At 36.7% G+C, this 21,172-nt stretch overlaps 1 protein-coding gene across 1 annotated transcript; it reads right to left on the bottom strand.

The window, feature by feature from the left end:
* Positions 1-246: 246 nt before the first annotated feature.
* On the bottom strand, positions 247-20,552 carry hdlbpb (high density lipoprotein binding protein b). The gene is made up of 28 exons (XM_079850510.1): positions 20,462-20,552; positions 19,405-19,484; positions 18,069-18,167; positions 17,033-17,181; positions 16,703-16,918; positions 13,394-13,600; positions 13,100-13,315; positions 12,413-12,619; positions 12,195-12,302; positions 11,283-11,387; positions 10,285-10,363; positions 9,319-9,458; positions 9,110-9,214; positions 8,899-9,012; positions 8,552-8,638; positions 7,564-7,695; positions 7,242-7,460; positions 6,904-7,125; positions 6,607-6,825; positions 6,096-6,234; positions 5,872-5,987; positions 5,665-5,769; positions 4,815-4,949; positions 3,760-3,903; positions 3,372-3,551; positions 2,196-2,312; positions 1,958-2,107; positions 247-1,868 (listed from the first exon to the last, which is right to left on the bottom strand). Exons 3-28 carry the CDS (start codon positions 18,142-18,144, stop codon positions 1,779-1,781), a joined length of 3,777 nt encoding a protein of 1,258 aa, XP_079706636.1. The 5' UTR covers positions 18,145-18,167; positions 19,405-19,484; positions 20,462-20,552; the 3' UTR covers positions 247-1,778.
* Positions 20,553-21,172: the final 620 nt, after the last annotated feature.

Below are 21,172 nucleotides of genomic sequence, written 5' to 3'. Positions count from 1 at the left end.
ATTACATATATCATTTATATAATTCTGTTTTATTTTTGGGGTAAAATGTGACGTAAGGTATTGTGAGATTTCATTATCTGGAAGAATTACTGAGATTTTAATGTTTGAACTGATATATCTATACTGTGTTTTTCTTTAGTCAAAAACAAATGATATAATAACAAATGTCATATTCTCGCTCTCAGACCGACATCTTAAGACTTTGGTGAAATTTTGAGGTTTTGAAATATAAAGAACAGCAAAAATGCAATTCCACTTAATTTTTTTATTTTATTTGGAGAAGGAAAGTTCTGTCACCAACATGTTATTGCAGTGTTGCATATCAATGTATTCAAATCTAGGTAAAAATATCCTATGGCAATAACTTCTTAAGGCCGATTGTGTTTCTATCTTCGGCTGGTTGTAGATGGTTCTTCACGCAACCCTATACATTCACACCACAAACAAGGACTCACAAGACTCGACGAGCAGAACAGGGAATGACCCTCATTAAAGTCAATCATCAAAAGACATACATTTTTGTATGTGAATTGTCTGCGCCACTAGCGCCACCAAATGGAATTGCAACAAAAATGATGACAAATAGATTTCATGAACTACTTCCCCCTCTGTCAATCAAACAGAAAGTCCCGCCCCCAAACTCACGCCACTGGTTGAGCCAGCTTTGCTATCTCAGGCTGGATGTGATGCTCAAACAAACAGAGCAATGTTTTGAAATGATTTGATAGCGCCAGAGTCATGAATGGTGAGGTGAAATTATTTTAACATTAAAAAAATTACACATATCACCTTTAAGTAAATATATGCAAACAGAGAACCAGCCAACTAAAAGAGTGTTGTTGTCAAATTTTTGTTAATAGTTTTTTACTTTTTCATAATCTGTCAATCAACAGGGGATTTAAAAAATGAAATCACACACATCTTTTCATTTCCTACACTTCTGAGAAGTTTAAAGCAAAAGTGAAATGAAAAATACTTTATATATACACACAGCAAATTGAATGACAAAATTTGAAGAATTCAAAGGAAATCACACACACACACATCTTGTGAAAATAACCTATGACTAGTACGCGCACACACACACAAATAATTTCCTGAAGCAAAACCAAGCATAGTGCAAAATAATTCCTAAAACGTTTTTATGCTTCAAAACCATCCACACCCATCAGTTTGAATATTCAGCCACTGAACGAATTGATAAATAACAAACATATAAATACACTAATAAATACAGAAAAAATATAAAAAAGAGCCTTCATCTCTTATATCATAGAGTGAAAACTCAGCAGAACAAGTGCATTCAGATGCATTCTCTCTCTCTCTCTCTCTCTCTCACACACACACACACACACAAACACACAGATAAAAACCAGTAAAAACCATCAAGGACTTTAAAAAGGAACTCATACACAGTGAACTAGGGGTTCTCTTGGAATAAAGTCAAAGATATAAAACAAAAAAACAAATAACATCTGCCTCGTTCTCCAATGCCTAGCCATTTGTTGTCAGACTCTAAACAATAGGTGGATAATGACGCTAACTGCTACTTTAGGTTCCGTTTCAGACGTGTGACCCCCTGTGGGCAGTTGAAGAGTGTTGAAGAGCTATCCACCAATGCTAAAGGAACTATTCAGGCAAAGAAGGAAGAGGACAGAAGTAAGTCCAGTAAAGTCACTAAACGCACCAGGAGAAAGACAAGAGCAAATAATATGGAATGTTCTTGTTCTTAAGTGTCAGAGATGTGAGATCTGGAGTCACAAAAATCCATTTGTTTATCATTTTTTGGGTCCCCATGCAGATGCCTGTTTCGGTGCTATTCCAGATCCAAATGTAGGGAACTCTTCAGCACTGCTCATGTCTGGTGCCTGGATGTCGCATGGAAGAAAAGGGAATGATTATGAGGGCAATCAAGCTTTGTAATACACAGTGGTGAAGTTATTCTTTTAGAAATGACCTTGTTCCCTTGTGCATTCCAGGGGGCGTCCCGCACAACGAAGCCTTTAGCCAGGGCTTTGTTATCCTCGTCATTTCCTCCTGTCCCCATTGTCTTTGAAGGAGGCTTCATATAAGCTGCCATAGTCTCTGTCTCTGTGACACTCAACATCTAGGAGGAAAGATGAGTGAGTGTGAATGTAAAGGGAAGGGAAGACAAAAGAGATGGAATAAGCATTTGCAGTGGATTGCCAACTCACATATTCTTCTTCCAGGTTAAGCAGATGGTCAATGGCATTATCAACATTCTCTGGCAGTCCTGTGACAGTAACCTTGTTCGGGTCCTCAGAACCTGGCTGAGGAAACCGAATATCAACCTGGAATAAAGAAGCAAATATATATCAATTATTTGGCTGAATTATTCATTTTCAATATTTGGTTGCACTTTATTTTAAGGTGTCGTTGTTACAGTGTAATTAGACATTTAAGTACTGAGTAATATTAAGTAACTACATGCACTTACTATAGGATTAGGATTAGGATTAGGGTTTGGTTCAGGGTGAGTTGCATGTAATTATGCATAATTTAATTTATAGTTATTACTATAGTAACTACATGTAACAATGACACTGTAAAATAAAGTGTTACCCAATATTTATTTATTCATTATTAGATATTTATACATTTTAATAAAATTATTTTATTTTTCTATAATTATATTATTCTTAAGGTTTTATTTAATAATTTATTTATTCATTTTTAAACAATAGTTAACAAGAATACTACTAATAATAACAACAATCATAATAACAATTATTTTGCTAAATATTATTACTGTTGTTGTTGTTGTTATTATTATAATAAATATTATTATTATTATGCTAAATATTATTTATATAAATAGACCAAAGTTTAGGTGTTATAGTTCAGTCACTGGTAAATAAACAGTTATTAAATAAACAAATGTTTTAACTACATAATAATAATAATAATAATTACTATTATTATTGTAATGGGTTTTTTTTTAAAATAATAACAGCAATAGTATTGGCAGTAGTAGCAGTAGTAATACTACTACTAATAATATTATATCTAATAAATACTATTTATTTTTTAGAATTATTATTTATTATTATACATTATAATTATTATTAATAATATTAAAATAATAATATTATTATCATTGATATGTTTAAATAATAATAATAATAATAATAATAATAATAATAATAATATTATGATGTTTTATTGGTGATGGTATTATTAGTTTAATAATCACAATAATAGTTAATAATAATTATTCTTATTGAGGATTATAATATTTTTAATAGCATTGATCATTTTTGTATTATTATTATTATTATTATTATTATACTTTTTAATATTATGACTCCAGTTTAGTTGTTTCTATTGGCGAATACACAAACTGTTCTTACTTTGAACTCCTCCATGAGTTTCCGAATGGCCTTGCCCCGGGCTCCGATGATGCGTGCGTGGACCCGCCGGTCCAGCCGGGTGTCCTCACTCACCATGTCCTGCAGCGCTGTCACCAGCTGCTCTATAGCTGCCCTGGCGTCATTAGCATTCCTCTCATAACCCGAGATCACAATTACATCCTAGAAGAGAGACAAAAACACGTGAAGAAAGACTGACAAGAAGAGAGACAGAAATAGGATGACAGGTATGAAAGGTATGAGTTACGAGAAAAAGCTGAGGAATTCTAAAACAACAAGGGAAGAACCAGTCTGGGTTAAAGAATGAGGAAATGCCCTCTCGAAAATCTGCATCTGAGGCATTTGAGACGCATTCTTGGCTCACACATACCTGTTGCTCATCACTTTTGTCAGGGAACTGCACATTGACATCATAGTCTTTGCGTATTTGAGAGATGACGGCCCCTTTGCGGCCAATAATTTTGGGGTGAAATTTGGGCTCTACAGAGAGCATCACCTTGTAGCTCCGTAAGGCCTACAAACAGATTTATTAAACAATAAATGAATATATACTCTATTTCATGAAGTAAGTCTCACGTTGTATATGGAAACTAAGGCCCCGTCCACACTACTGCGTTTTCGTTTCGAAACGGAGAATTAAAACGAATACGATCTCCGTCCACACCAGCGTTTTAGCTGCGTATTAGAATTGATCTCAGTCCACATTAAAACGACTGAAAACGCGGATCACGTGACCATTCACCAACACCGGGCATGCGCGTGCCGGTGTAAACCTAGAGACTTTCAAACATAGACTGTAAAAAAATGCTTTCAAACATCAAAATGTCATTTATTAATATGTATTTGTGTCAAAATGACATATAAACATCTTTTCCTATTCTATTTTGCCTGGAAACGCTTCCAACACACTTGCGTGTCGCATGAAAAATAGGCGTCGGTTCTATTTCTAGCATGCACGTGCTAGCACTGTTTTTTACATTCGTCATTGGGGGATTCTCTTTTGTATCAAGCTGCATTAGAAATGAAGCTCTAGTTCACGTGGTGAAAATAGATAGAAAAACAGTGTTTACCACGCGGCAGTTTCTTACTGTAAGAAACTGTTCCAGCGGGTGAAGTTTACTGGTACTGAATATTACCTGTGTATACTCCATGACTGATGACACTCAATCATAGAGCCGAGCGTGAGCTTCTGCGTCATCGTTTCTAAAGTCCTCCGTTTTGACCCGTTCAGACTAAAACGCCCTCCGGAGATTCAAAACGAAAAACGGGTCGGCAGCGTTTCTAAACTTCTCCGTTTTCGGGTCTCCGTTTTTGCCGTTTTAGTGTGGATGGGAGGTGCAAACATAGCAAAAGGTCTCCGTTTTTAAATGAAAACGCAGTAGTGTGGATGGGGCCTAAGTTGTCATCATATGTCAGATGTTGTACCCGATCTTCCTGCTCCGCCTTCAGCTCCTGGACTCTCTCCAGCAGCCCCTGTTTGGCCCGCTCCACACTGTCCACCTGTCCTGTGATCTTTATGACATCTGACTGTTGCTCAGGCTGAGGAACCCAAATGTTCACCTATACAGCACAGTACAAGTTTGACTTTCTTCGTTAAAAAAATTAAATAAAAGATAGCCTGTTTGATAGCCTGCGGTTAACTGTGTCTGTATGGAAAAGTGCAGCTCGGACATTATTCTAAACATCTCCGCTTGAGCTCTACAGAAGAAAATAAAGTCATACATGTCTGGAATGAAATGAGGGTGTTGTAACTGATGACAGGACTTTCATTTTAGGCTGAACTATCCCCTTTTACATTTTGTTCAGTGCATTTTGTTATGGTTGGTTGGTTTATACTGTGTTAACGTCCTGTTTATAGACTTTGTTATATTTCCACATTTTAGGAAATGATTGCAATGCAGTTTGTGAGCAAGTAAATAGAGATAGGCATATAAATTGAAGGTATATAGATCAAACAGAGATCGGCCAAAATAAAACAAATAAAATAGATTTTAGAGATGCACCGGCTCCGATTTATGGCTGGTCGACCGGTGCATCTCTAAATTCATCATATTAGAATAATTTCTGAAGGATCATGTGACACTGAAGACTGGAGTAATGGCTACTGAAAATGACAGGAATAAATAATAAAATAATATTATAAGAATATATAAAGTTATATATATGAAATTAATGCAGGCTTTGCAAGCATAAAAACTTCTTTCAAATGTATCACACCTCCAAACCGACCTTTTGAACAGTAGTGTACATAAAGTACCATTCAATATGTCTCTACCTCATACTCCTCCATCATTTTCCTTATTCCAATTCCTTTCTGTCCTATGATGTATCGATGAAGGTCATAGGAAACTTCAACATCAATCGTCACAGGAACTAAAGCCTAGAGTGTAAAAAGAAGAGGAAGGAAAAGGCAGGATAAAGAGGATTAAAACCAAATCCACAAAAGGACAAAAGGGAGAGCTGAAATTCCAGAATTCCTTACTAGTAAAGCGGCACGCGCCAACTCGCACTTTTCGGCCCGACCCGTCACAGCGATGATATCGCATTTCCGAGGGATGAGGTCCGTATCTCCATTCTCCTGAGGTGCAGGTTCCTGAGCTGCAAGCCAGAAATAAAACAAAAAAAATGACAGCTCGTAAACACTGTCGTCATCAATAAATAGAATGACAAAGTATCTGAACTAATTTGAGAGAGTAAGGAAGAGACCTGCAGACTCATCTCTGTCTGGAAATTTGATCTGGACTTCATGTTCCCGTGTAATTTGTTGTATTCGACAGCCTTTGGGCCCCATGATGGCTCTGTGGTACCGCTGAGGAATCAACACCTCCACACTCACCTGTGACTCCTGACGACACACCAGCAGAAGATGACAGTCAGTGAGTGAAATGTGTTAGTGTTTCTTCCCTGAGATTTCCTTCAGAAGCAGGCTACATACACTACCACTCAAAAGTTTGTGGTCAGTAAGATTCTTTCTTTCTATTCTGTCTCTAATGCTCACCAAGGCTGAAATATTTTGAAGAAATCTTACTCACCTCAAATTTTTAAACAATAGTGTATAAACTGTTGTGTATAAACAATAGTGTATAAACTTGGCAGAAAAGTAATTGACAATACATGCAGAAAACAATTCCAGTATTAATCACAATCCGAATCCATTCACGCTTCAACAACAACGCAAGCTAAATTTAAACAGTCCAAAATTGGATTAGAAACACACCAGATCTCGAACGATCTCCTGAATGCGTTTCTTAGCAGCATCCACACACTCTCTGGGTCCTTTGAGAGTGACGCTGTCACTGTGAGTGCCCGTGCGAGGGAAGCTGACGGCTACGCCTCCATACTCCTCCGCCAACTCTCTCAACACCTGCCCTCTTCGACAGACGAAGTGACGGTGATGCCGGGGCTCCACGACCATACTGTCCTCTATCACATCATCCTGAGAGAAAGCACAGATGAACTGAAGGAAGTGCATATAAAGACAATTTCAAATGCACATCTTTCTCTTCTGTCATACCAGATTTTTGATGAGGGTCTCCAGCTCTCTCTGGGCGAGCCACACAGCCTCCTCTTTACCCATGATGGTAATGTGCTCCTGTTCTTGCTCATCTGGTGATGGGAAGATGATCCGTGCTCCGGTTCGATCCCGTACGCGTCGGATATTAGCTCCTCCTCTGCCTATCAGGAACTTGTGGTATTCTGGCTTGGCTTGAAGCTCCACTGAGAAGTTGTTGACTTGCTGGTGGGACAAAAGACAAAGTCTCATGGATTGAACGACTGGAAATATAACGGCGTTTCCTGCAATGCTGTTTTTTTATTGCTTTACTGTTTGTGCATCTTCATCCCATTACTCACCCTCTCTTCTGCCAGTTGCAACAGTTGTCTCCTGGCTCTCTCCACCTCCTCTGCAGGACCTCGGATAGTGACCTTGTCCAACCCTGAGCCCTCTGCAGGGAAGTGGATATGAACACCCCCACACTCTTCCATTACGGAGCGCACCAGACTGCCCTTGGATCCAATCAGAGAGTTATGCAGCTTGGCTGGGATGGAAACTTCAGCCTCCTTCAGGTTGGCCTGGGACAATTGAAAGATTAAGCGAGAATGTGAGAGAGATGAAAAACTAAGAGTACTGGGAATTACACCTCTAACACATTATCTAGCTTCGCATTTCTCTCACCAGCTCATTTTGAATGGCGAGGATCCGATCTCGTGCGGCTTCACAGCTGCTCTTCTTGCCTGTGATCACAATCACCTCAGAGTTGCTGTTTTCCGTTGGGAGATCAATCTTGGTGTTGGTCTCCTCACGTATCTATATAGATTTACACAGCAACATAATCTCACTCATTAAAAAACATTAGTACAATGTTTAAATATCAAGTTCACTCAAGAAAAAACAAAAATTGTAATTACTAATTCACACTCTGAATGTTGTATTTCCCAAAAAACTTTCACTGTGCTTTTTTTTTATATTTTTCTTACTATGAACCAGTGTTATTATTGGTAAGTAAAACTAAAACTATTAAAATAGTTTTCAAATAAAAGATGGAAAAAATTATAAATATTATATAGAGTATAGATTTTAGACTTAAAAAAAAAAAATAGAACATTAGAAACTGAAATAAATAAGTTAATAAACTTACATATAAGTAACAAAAACAAGTAATACAATTTAAATTGAAAAATAAATTAAAGCTATAAAAGAAATATTATAAAACTAATTAAAAAATGACAAACACATCAAAATTAATTACTAAAATAAATTAAAATGTACTGATATAAATATCAATAAATATTATAACAAATAATACTAAAAATGTAATTTATATATATATATATATATATATATATATATATATATATATATATATATATATATATATATAAATAATTATATAATATTATACTTAATACATATAAATTATTATAATAAATAATACTAAAGTAACATTGCTGTGAACTGTCATTGTATGGAAAGTCCTGAAAGATTCTTCATAATGTTCTACTAAAAATATTTTTCCCACAGAAGAAAGAAAATCAGACCGTTTTGGAACAACATGAGTATGATTAAATGACAGAATATTCAGTTTTGGGTGAACTATCCCTTTAAAGGATTATTAATTGAAAAATTTATATCTAAAATCTAAATAAAATGAACGTTTATTCACCTTTTTAATGTTGGCACCTCCTTTGCCAATGATGTTTTTGTGGAACTGCTTGTGGATGGGTACAGAAATTGAGAAGCTGCTCTCAACCTAACGACATGATAAACATACATGAGAAAATTCAAAGACTTAAGTTCTCGACTGTAAACAACAGTCAATATACCTTCAAAACAGACTAGTACAGTAGCATTGCAGAGTAACAAGCTAATTTGCCATCTGTAGGCAGATATAATAATAATTCCACAGCTGCCTGAGCACATAATAGCTGCTGTATTTGTGAACTTATATTAGTCCCTAAGCAAATGTTTTTTTTGGAGCAGGAAGGAAGCAAGAGGAAATAACACTTGTACCAGCTCAGCGATGAGTTTCTGCAGAAACTTTGCACATTTCTCCACCTCGTTTTTAGGCCCTCGGAGCTGCACAATGTCACTTTTTTGTTGCTGGTCTGGAAAGATGATAATGACCTGCAGAAATGAAACCAAAGGCATCTGTATGAAATCATCTATCAAACCTGTAGCAGAATATGACTGTCTGTGTTTTACAAAATGAATCTGTAAGCACCTCAGGGAACTTGTCCCGCACTTCTCTGATCTTCTCTCCTTTCTGCCCAATGATGGTGCGGTGAAACTTCTGCTCTATGATCAGGTCTTTTGTGCGTTCATTTTCCTACAGTGTCAAAAATGCTAGAAAATTACAAACCTTAATCCATGCAGATGGGTTCATAATGTCATATATAGAATGCCTTTGTTCTACCATATAGTACGTCTCACCATACGCTGGGCCATGTCCATCAGTTCCTTGCGAGCGAGTTGTACTCCCTGAGGATCGCCCTCAATACGAACCAACCCACAGCGCTCAGAGTCCTGAGGAATTCTCACCGATACCTTATACTGCTCCTTTATCCGATTTACTAGGGAAAAGCACCAAAAAAATCAATTATCTACTCATTTGTTCATTTTCTCCGTTGATTGATCAAAACTTTACTGTAACAAATGTGTTATGGATAGCTCAAAGGTAACAGGTCAGATCAAGTATGTAACACAGTCAATCATTTGTCCCAGGTTCTGTGGTCATGAAGACTCATGAACATTTATATTTAATTCATGACAACTCTGGGAAGAGTTTTTGCATGTTAATGAATATGATAATGTTAATGTATTTGGTCTTGGTAGACTAGATCTGCTACACTGCTGCTGCTTATGATTTTTGCAGCTACTGCTACAGCCAGTAGATACACAGACACACTGCTGTGAGCATGTAAGATATGCTGCTGTTGCATAAGTAGACATACATAAATCATGTAACAGACCTGGGAATGTGGAGCTGGGGGAGGTGGAGGGTTTAGAGTAAAACAGCGCACTGCAGGATTAGCCTACAACAAACACTGAACCAGACTATTTGAATGTTGAGCAAGCAATATCATTGGCTGCAGGATCAGCAGAGGAAATAAGCTTGCACCTTGCGGTAATGATATGAATGCTTGCAGATTGCATGTAAAGGACCTATCAGCCTGTGTCCTCTAGAGTTTCATGACTGAACTAGATATTTGTGTATTTGAGAAGTACATTTGCAACTGTTGAATTTTGACATTGTGCGCTGCTTGTAATCAAATAATGTGTAAAACCACAATTTGACTATTCAAATATTATTTTTTCGAGCTATGCCCTGAGCTCTATTTTCTTTTTAATATTAAACATGACAGCAGTTTCACATTAAACATACTGGTCTAAACTTACTGTTGGCTCCGTTTTTGCCAATGAGATGTCTATGGAAACGTTGGTCAATGTTAATCTCTGCATAGTCCATTCTCGCCATCTAAACGAAGGAAAATAAAATACTTGAGGACTTTACCTAAACAGTACGTTTATATTCCACAAATCCAATCTAAAACTGAAGAAAAAAACCTAATAGAATATGTGAAATGATTTGGCAACCAAAATTCCCCTGACATTTTTAAAGGAGAACTCCAGTCAATTTTAACATTGAGCTCATTTTTTGGTAAATTTGGAGTGCTGTCAGTACAGAGAACAACGACAAAAATTGGTGTTGCCTACACCGTGTTATCCTCTTTTTAAAATTTGCACCCTGTTGACTTCAATGGGGCAAGTTTTAAACCTGCTTTTAGCCTCTTAACATCCTTGATGTGTCATTACAAGTGCACCAGCCATGTGAGTGATTCCTTCAGAGTGAACGCGGGTGAATCTGACTGCAGTAGATGTGAAAGATATTAATTAAAGTGATGTTATTTCAGCCAGCGCTCATACCTGTATTTACATCCTGTTTTCGGTTGAAGTCCACAGTAGTCGATTGTCGAGTTCACGCGCATAGGTTTAGTACGTACGATCATGCGCCCGAACTCGACAATCGACTACTGTGGACTTCAGCCGAAAACAGGATGTAAATACAGGTATGTGCGCTGGCTGAAATAACATAACTTTTATTAATATCTTTCACATCTACTGCAGTCAGATTCACCCGCGTTCACTCTAAAGGAATCACTCACATGGCTGGTGCACTTGTGCAAATTTTAAAAAGAGGATAACACGGTGTAGGCAACACCGATTTTTGTCGTTGTTCTCTGTATTGACAGCACTCCAAATTTACAAAAAAATAAGCTCAATGTTAAAATTGACCGGAGTTCTCCTTTAATATATATTTTTTTAGTCACATTGCTATCTGCATTTTAACAACAACAAAAAATAAATAATAATAAGATACTCAAGTGTTCTCTGACCAGGTCGTTGATGATCTCCTGTATCTGAGCCTGGGCTTGTTCTACCTCCTCCGTCGGTCCCTCCAGACTGATACGTTCCTCTCCATCAGTAAACTCTATATGAACCTAGTGATGACAAACAGTCACAAAATCATAATGTAGGGCCTATTGTTTAGGATTATTCTTAATATTAATGATTTTTATGTGATAGAATATTATTATTCATTATTCAAGGATTTAGACATTAAGAAATACAGTGCTGTAGGAATGAGTCCTAAAACTTAGCATTTTTGCACTTCCGGCTCCATCGTCCCAAAATCTACATTGTTGCTGTTGTTGTTTTTTTGCTTAATTGCCTGAAATAAGGTCTGTAGTTAACACAAGTTCAAGATATTTTCATAGTTTATTCAATGAAATAATATACATCAGTAAAACCTACTTTTATGTGGCTTGAAAAAGGCAGTTGCTAACATGTGGCTAAATAGGACTACAGAGGTTGCTGGTTACTATATTATGTCATCACGCTGAACTAATCTAGTCACTTTTCCACTTTTGCAGTCTCTTTGTGTTTAAACTCATGCTCTTGCAAACTATTTATCAAATTTTGTGAGAAGCTATAATGACTGTTGTGTCACTGTGGTGTAACCTAACAGCTTTTTATTTCTGCTCATTGTATTTAGGCATCAATGTTGTTCTTTTTTGTGAATATGATCTTGATCAGCAAAATGTGTAAGAGTTAAAAACTTTTATTTTCTGCAAGAATCCAAAAGCCAATGAAAAAATCCTTTTGCCATTTTTTGTTTGGGAACCAGCTAACTTTCGGGTTGGCCTACAAAAACATGTCATCCCCGCAGCACTCTATTCTCAGTTCTCACTTGCCATATTCTATTCTAGTATCTTATAACACTGAGTTCTCATTTCGCTTTTTAATACCTTAGGCAGCTGCTGTGTAATGCGACCGATGTTCTGTCCTTTCTTGCCAATGATGAATCGATGGAGCCAGGCCGGAGCAATCACCTCCACCACTATCACACTTTTAGCCTGCAGAACAAACAAGTGCCATGTGAAAAGCTGCCTTTGCATTCTATTAAAAATATGACCATATAATAATTGTGGATTTACTCAAATCTACTATATTTAACACATCTGACCTTGGCGTACACCTGCGTAAGAGCCGGACCCAGCTTATCCGGCTCCCCTCTGAGGATGATGGTCTCCGATGCGGAGTCCAGAGGAGGCATCTCCACAGACACCCCCGTGTTCTCCAGGATCTCCTGCAGGGTGTTGCCTTTAGGGCCTACTATGTACTTATGTTGTGACTTCTTCACCTCCACTGAGATTGTGGTCGTTTTTCGTTTCTGCTTGTAAATATTAAGTAGGAGGTCAGGAAACGTCACCAGTAGCGTATTTGCACGCGTGTACACAAAATAATGTAATTACAATACAATACCATTTGGGGTTGGTAAGACTTTAAAATGTTTTTGAAATTAGCCTCTTGTGCTTAAAAATCTTTGTAAAAGCAGTAATTTAAAAAAAAATATTATTACAATTTAAAATAACTCTTCTATTTGAATACATTTAAAGTGTATTTTATTCCTGTGATGGCAAAGCTGAATTATTCCAGTCTTCAGTGTCACATGATCCTTCAGAAATCATTCTAATATGCTGAAATGCTGCTTTCATATTAATATTAATGTTGAATATAGTTGTGCTGCTTAGTATTTTTATGGAAAGAGTGCTACATTTCTTTTTAAGGATTCTTTGATGAACAGAAAGGACAGCATTGGACAAGGACAGAGAAGACCCCAAACTCTTGAACGGTAGCGTAATTAAATCACCTTCTCTTCATAAGTGGCCCGGATGCGTGCAATCGCCATGGCGACCGCTTCCTTCTCGCCGGTAATTACAATCTCATCTTTGGGTACGCTGGGTGGCGGGATGCTAATACGAGCACCAGTCTCTTGACTCAGCTCATGAACAAGTCGATTATATGCACCGGCGATGAATGGATGAAAAGCTTTCTCAAAAGACAGACGTTCCACGGCACGCTTATCCTGAAGCAGACAGTGAGGACATGATAAAGCTGATGGAATAATATGTAAAACCTCATCTGATCTACCTTTAATGGTTACCTGCTCTGCAGAGATGAGCTGGATTTCATGCCGGGCTTTCTCAATGCCCTCCTTGGTGCCGGTTATGCGGATGTTGGCGTTGGGATCGTCAGAGCGAGGGATGGCGATCTTGGTGGCTGTTTTCAGCTCCAGCTCCTGCATCTTCTCCCCATTCTTCCCGATCACAAATCGATGATGTTCTTTCGGAATAAGCACAGTCGCTGAGGCCTGAGAAGTTTAGCGTTAAAGGGTTAGTTCACCCATAAATGAAAACCAAACAGCAAAATAAATTAAATAGACTTTATGTAGCCCCGCCCCCTTTCAGCGCTGCACTCGTTGTTGTGTCTTCCGCTTTGTATTTCCACAGCATGATGGTAAGATCTTACAGATTGATGAATGATTTCTAGGACCATAGTTTTAAAAATGTTTGATAAATGATTTAGCTGTTTAATTGGATACATTTAAAGTACCCAAGTAGTCAATAATTGTATCCCTTAAAACTCATCTTTGATCACCAAAACAACATATTTAAACGTTTTTTGCCTGTGAAAAAAAAACAACTTCATGCCTTAAAATAGCTTGAATGTAACTCTACACCCTTGGTTCATTTGGTATGCTGATTCATGAATATGCAAATTAGTCCCGCCTCCACTCACACCAGCTCACAGATTCACTCGGCCAACTTACTGAGGTAAACGCTGCACAATAGTATCGCTCTTTACAACGTCGGACACATAACAGTAATTAATAAGATTAGCCTTTTTCTTGACTATGTTATCAAACAGCTAATAATGTGTTGCTAATGTTACAAAAACCATGTTCCTGTTCGTCATCTCAGAATCAAACAGCTGCCTTTTAACATTCATCAGAAACGCTTTAAACAACTCAGAACATCAATAGAGAAAGGTATATAGTTGATCATAATATTGTATACATCATACACCAGCTATACTGCTATCTACACGATTTTTAATAACAACAAAAAATATACCAGGATAACCTGGCATCTCTCGAGACTCCCCTGCTAGTTCGCTGTTAATGATATGCTAATGCCTTCGTTTTTCACAAACTTTTTTCATAACAGTTTTAAGGAGAAAATACTCCGCAATTAAACAAAGCAACCAAACCCTAACCCAAAACATACCTGTTGGTAACCTTCTTGAAATATTTAACCTAATTTGTTTCAATATATGAGCCCCTATTTTCTGGTTTTAAATTCAGTTTTCTTGGAAAGAAAGACTATCTTCTGTGTGCGAGAAGTGTTTATTTTTATTGGCAAATTGCTTTTCAGTTTGTATGTAAAATTGTGAAAATAAAAATAAATCAAATCAAAATCAGACTTCAATTCATTAGCCGCAGTGCAGAGTGGCGCTTTACGTCTGAAGTGTGACACACTTAACAGTAAAGAGCAGTAAACGCTAAAATAATCACGCTACAAACTAGTGTGTTTATTAGTATGCTGACACATTTCAATAATTTGAAAACAAATACCAGTTTGCAACATCTAGCAGCACAATGAACTGTTTTTGCACAGACATCAAAAGCCTCACAAAGTTTAAAATGGTCACGCCGGCTCTTACGTTAAAACTAAGCTGGAAAGATAATAGATTTAAAAAAATAATCATTTTCCATGGTTATATAGCCTTTGCATCTGTTTGCTTGAAGTTTGAATCAGGTACAGTAGTACAATTCACATAATACATTATAGACTTCTATAATTCAGTGTTAGGCTGCATAGATTAGGTCAGCTGGAATCGGGAACACTTTCCATAAATCCTGATGTTTACGTTACATCATAAGAAGAATGGCATCTACGCTAATTTTAGTGTCTTTTGTTTATCCCGAGGTTTTCCCGCAGCCTGCCGGATCCAGGCCGTATCCAGATCTGATGAAGGACCTGCGCCTGGACCCGATGACAACGCAGTGCTGAAGTGCCAACTAGTCTCTCCCTATGGAGGATCCCTTTACCACTCTACAGATAAAGCTTCGTCGGGAAACTCAATTCGTGTATCTACCCCGAATTGATAAAATAAAATAAAATTATTCTGTATCAAAAATAATAAGGAAACAGCAGTACTTTGTTTAGGCTTGGTTTGTAGAGAATTCCAAACCTGCGCACATATATTCAAACGCACATAACTATAGAACCAATTCTTAATACGCATGTGACCGCCATCAGCGTTTCTCACAGGTTCGCGTTTAAAGTCTGTGTAGAGGGAATGGTGTCGTCTTAGCAGTCCCTAATTTAATAACAAATGATTGTTGCGACGGAAGCGAATCAATCAAAACTAACTTTAGCTGGAAAATAACTTTATTAAAGAACCGCTATAAAGCCAAAACAATCTCTGTTACCTTAAATTATACGTTTGTCTCTGTAAAGCTACTTTGAAACAATCTACATTGTTAAAAGCGCTATATAAATGAAGATGACTTGACTTGACTTGAATTGGTTAGGTGGCGGTGTCACAAAAAACTAGGGTCCTAGAAATGCGATCCTAGAACTGCAGTCCTGCAGTACTGCTTCTAGTTTTGCAGGAATATAGCATTGTGTCTACTGACATTTATCATAACATCCGCTGCAAACATTACAATGCTCATGATACCTTTCGCTAACTCTACAATAAGTTCATCCAATTTACTAGCTAATTACTCTTTGACAGTACCCTGGAAATCCAGAGTTCTCGCAAGAGCACAATTTGAATTTGCTCTGGCATTGAGTAATGATGCTCATTAAATATGCCCTTGTATCCGAGCTGCACCAATCACATCGGTGTATCTGATATAGGCGGGCCAGAGCTAAACAGATGACGACAGCGCTGCGACATCGAAGTCATTAGTAAACATTGCAAGATGGCTATGGATGAACACCAGTTGTTTGAAACGGCTTTGGCCGGTACAATGAACGAGTTAGACTTGGCTTTTTATCTAAAAGAGGAACAGAAGACGGCGCTCGAATCGTTCCTTTGCAAGAAGGACGTTTTTGCTGTTTTGCCGACCGGATTCGGCAAGAGTCTAATCTACCAGTTAGCTCCGCTGGTAGCTAAGCGTATGTGGATCTGGATACGTCACCCCGTGTATTGTTGTGATTGGTCGTAGTGTTATCCAATTGAGTGCTGTGAGATTTTGAAATGCATGCTTGGTGCCGCCCCTCAAGTTCGACGATTTTCATTACTCAAAGGCTACTTTTCCAGGCTACTTTGACAGCGATGCCATAGAAATATTCAGAGCTACCGCAAAAACAGAAGTTCAAAGACAAAATTCTAAAGATGGCTGCGTGCTCTTTTCTCTGGCGCATAAGGTCTATAAGAAGAGCAAGAATCAAAAAAGCACCTGAGTCTGCAGTCGGGCCACAATCTCCTTCCTCGCTTTCATGACCGAGTCCAATTTTCCAGTGACCATGATGGAGAGGCCTTGGTCCTTGGCAAGCGAGAGTTCGATATGTGCCCCTGTCTTCTGCATGATATCCAGGCACACTTTCGCCTCCTCACCCTCACCAAACTGACTGTTGTCTTTATACCGCCGCTCCTCCAGAGGGACATGGAACACCTGAAAGTGCAAAGAGTGTGAAAGGGGAAAAAGACATGGTGGCTTGACAAGAAGAACATTTTTTCAGATCTCTAGCAGCTTATTCACAAACATCTGTGGAGTAATAACAGTTACCTGAGTGATGACAGAGGCTTTGATGGGTCGGATTTTGCTCCAGGCTCCTGCCGGCTCACCCGTCTTCTCACCTGGACTGCCCTTGTCTGGCAAAGGTGGAAAGGCCTCCAGATAGGTGGGTATATATGCTTCATCCTCTGGCACTCTACCTAATAACAGACAATAAGAAAAGAAGGCAACACTTTATTTTACAGCGTACTTGTTACGTTACATGTACTTACTGTAGTAATAACAGTAAATAATGCATAATTACATGTGACTAACCCTAGACCAAGCCTACTGTACCTGTAAAAAGTTTGAAAACATTACAATTTAAAGTCTCAGATACAAAAATACAGTAAAAACAGTAATACTGTGAAATATTATTACAATGTAAAATAACTGTTTTCTATTTTAATACATTTAAAAATGTATTAAATGTATTCCTGTGATGACAAGGATAAATGTTCAGCATCATTACTCCAGTCTTCAGTGTCACATGATCCTTCAGAAATCATTCTGATATGCTGATTTGCTGCTCAAGAAACATTTATCATTATTATTATTATTATTATTATTATTATCAATTTTGACATTTGTCAAACATTTGTGGTAAGATTTAAAAAGAAAGAGAAAGTAATAATTTTATTCAACAAGGGTTCATTAAATTGATCAAAAGTGACTGTGAAGACATTTAAAATGTTACAAATTACAAATTATTTTTATTTATTAAATGCTTTATCAAATGTAATAAATACATTTAATAAATGAAAATAAATGCTGTTCATTGAACTTTCTATTCATCAAAGAATCTTGAAAAAAGGTATAACCATTTCCAAACAAAAAAAATTAGCAGCACGACTGTTTTCAACATTAACATTAATAATAAGAATAAGATGAAGAAGAAGAAGAAATTAATTTTTTCATTATTGATTATTAACAGTTTTATCGATTAGTCGTTGCAGCCCTCTTTATATTTCCTGCCATTACACATGAGATTAATTGTGGTACAAAAAAAAAATTTGTTTCACCCCTAATTTTGCTACAGTCGTCATACCCGTGTTCTCAAAGTCCTTCAAGCCACTGCGGTGCTCCGCAAAACTCTCCTGAGTCAACACTGCCACAGAGCTCATGTTTCAAGACCTGATCCGCTATCCTGAAGAGACCAGGAGGAAGAGGAGGGACATGTAGAAAGAAATACAGAAAAACTAAAATATAACAGCAGAGAATATCTAGTCCAAACACACAGCCTTAAACAAAACCAACTAAAAGAGCATAGCGGTAATGGACTATTTTTATTAGAGTGATAAAGTGCATGCAGACTCAGAGCTCAGTATTCTCTGTGGTTTCAGCAGCCCAGCAGGGCCTCGACACACACTGGTATCTCCCTGAGCCCAACAGCATCTCTCTCCACCTGAGCTCTCCAATTAAACACACTGCAGCTGTGAAGTCTGACGAAAAGCCTTCGGGCTGTCAAATCTAAGGGCTGTCAATTCGATTCATTGCGATTAATCACATCTAATATAAAAGGTTGTGTATATATAATATATGTGTGAGTATATATATATATATATATATATATATATATATATATATATATATATATATATATATATATATATATATATATTCATATATATATATATATATTCATATATATATATATATAATATATAATATATATGTATATATATTATATATATATATATATATATATATGTACACACACACATACATAAATATAATAATATATACACACACACACACACATATATTATATAAATAATCTTTTGTCAGATGCGATTTAATCGATATATTAAGAATATTTGCGATTAATAATAATACAAATGTGTATATATATATATATATATATATATATATATATATATGAAAAATATTTGGTTATTTATTTACTAATTTATTTACTAATTATAATCACATTTTTATTTAATTACATTTATTTATGTTTAATTATTTTGATAAATGTTTTTATATTATTCAAATTTAAATATTTATTTATTTTTATTTATTTATTTATTACATTTTTCTCTAAACCTCTAAACCTTCCATGGACCCCCTAGAAATCCTTTGCTGCCCCCTGGGGGTCCACAGAGCCCAGTTTGAAAGGCCCTGATCTAAAACAAGCAGAATTGCTAAGGAGGAGAAAGATATGACGGTGAAAATAATATGATATTTTGCACTGAAAGTCACATTTTCAGTAAATGGTTGTCAGGAAATATCTAAACAGCACACATGCATTAAAAACAAGTTTGTGTCTTGTCTAAAGTTGTATTGAATTCTGTAAGTGTGTGCAACATTCTTGGCAGCTTCTTTTCGCTTTCAAATATTCCTTAATACCACAATAACACAAAAGACAGATAATTTCCACCCACCTGCAAAGGGTCGAAAACCAGAAAGTCCGTCCAGGTGGATGCTACGTAGAACTCTTCAGTGTCAGTGAGTTCGTTCAGCCCTGTGTGGGTGAGGTTAACAAAGAAAGATTGTAACACGCCTTGTGTTTACATACACAGCAATAAAAAAAAACAGCATCTTGTTGCAAGGCCCTCTGAGGTTGACCAGGGAGAGGGGCCACAGAGTCTCAGTGGTCTGTCCTGTGGGAGGCAATAGCTAGATGTGGTGCTAAGGATAGTCACTTCACTCTCAGGTGACTAGGTGTCTAATTGGTGTGTGGGTGTTTGTGCTTACTGTAGTGAAGGCAAAAATACAGACACATAGATTATGGGATTGACACATTTTATACATACCCATTTAACACTCAGTGAGAGGTAAATTACCCATGTAGTAGAATAATACAAATCATATAATAGAGATGTGGGTTATTTCCTGACATTTGACATTCGTTTATTGTCTAATATTGTGAAGATCTATTTGCAGAGTGTACGTGTGGGTAACATTAGAGGGGAAAAAACATTTAGACCTATGCAAGCCGCTTACAAATGTTTTTACATAACCTGCATACTTAAAATCACAACATGCAATTCTAATGCTCTTTTGTCCATTAACATACGATCTAAAATGCTTATAGCAGGCTCATTGCATTATCCATATTATCATCTGCAAGCTCGGTGCAGAGCAGCATATCTGTGTTAACAAACACTACAGGAGCAGGCTAACAACACAACCTGACATGTAGCAGCGCAATGCCAGTAAAACCAGCTGTTAGAACCTCGAATATCAAAGTGTGGTAAATATGCATTCTGTATCGTGTTGGTAGTCAGTTGTAAATATTCTAGCTTGCAGAATATATATTCTGAATATCTGAGTTTAGCTGGTCAGCTGATCTGCTACAACAGCTCGTTAGCTACAGAGATACTGTCTATTTCTCTTTTAAATACGATCATCTAATTGCAGAAAACGCGGATATGTTCGTTCCGTCAACAAAACGGCGCGATAAGTAGCACGTCTACGGAGACAAAAACAAGTGATCACCTTATCAGAGGGAAAAGCCAAGCCGCTGATCTGCTCACAGTAAACACTGCTGCTGAGAGTCGACTCTTTAACTGAATCGAATCCTTGATTCATGAATTATAATTTTTAAGATGTAAAAAAATGTGTATGATTGTTTTATATTTATTTGTTTGTTAATTGTTTATATGTGGTGATAAATGTTAAATCATGGAAGCAGATAATTATTTTATTAAAAAAATGAAAATGTAAAATATTGGTGTACAATTATTTTTTTTGCTTTTTTTTTTTTTTGCTTTCACGAACCTTAATTTCAGGTTTATCACTGTAGAATTAATAAAATAGTCCTTTCTGTGGTGTATATTTTGACAAAAAGTATATATGTCCTTATTTTTTTTTACATATTTGACTTAAATGTGGCTATCCTTTCTTTCCATTATATAAATTACATTTTTTAAATTCCCCTCATTCGTCTAGTTCAGAAGAACACATCAGTCAAATTTGTGATTAGACTGGAACAAAACAAAATACATTTTGGCGTACATTATTTGCAAAAACAAAACATTCAGGATTTGCAAACGCACCCACCTGTTTTTCAAAATAAAAGACTGTCGGAGAATGTCCATGTTATACTAATTTTAAAGCCTGTCGTTAAAAAAAGTCACTAAATAGTATCTTTATGAGCAATATTTTATAGCAATTATGTTCTCACAGCTAGTATACACTACTACAGCT

This window comes from Squalius cephalus (genome assembly GCF_949319135.1).
Source record: "Squalius cephalus genome assembly, chromosome: 19".
Classification (NCBI taxonomy): domain Eukaryota; kingdom Metazoa; phylum Chordata; class Actinopteri; order Cypriniformes; family Leuciscidae; genus Squalius; species Squalius cephalus.
This window is presented reverse-complemented; position numbering and strand designations above follow the sequence as displayed.

Bases quoted from the DNA above. Each gene is read 5' to 3' on its own strand.
- hdlbpb (XM_079850510.1), bottom strand. From the start codon at position 18,144: ATGAGCTCTGTGGCAGTGTTGACTCAGGAGAGTTTTGCGGAGCACCGC. The intron at 10,364-11,282 runs GTCAGAGAACAC...TCCTTCGTTTAG, and splicing joins AGGAGATCATCAACGACCTG to ATGGCGAGAATGGACTATGC. The intron at 3,904-4,814 runs GTACAACATCTG...ATCTGTTTGTAG, and splicing joins AGGCGGAGCAGGAAGATCGG to GCCTTACGGAGCTACAAGGT.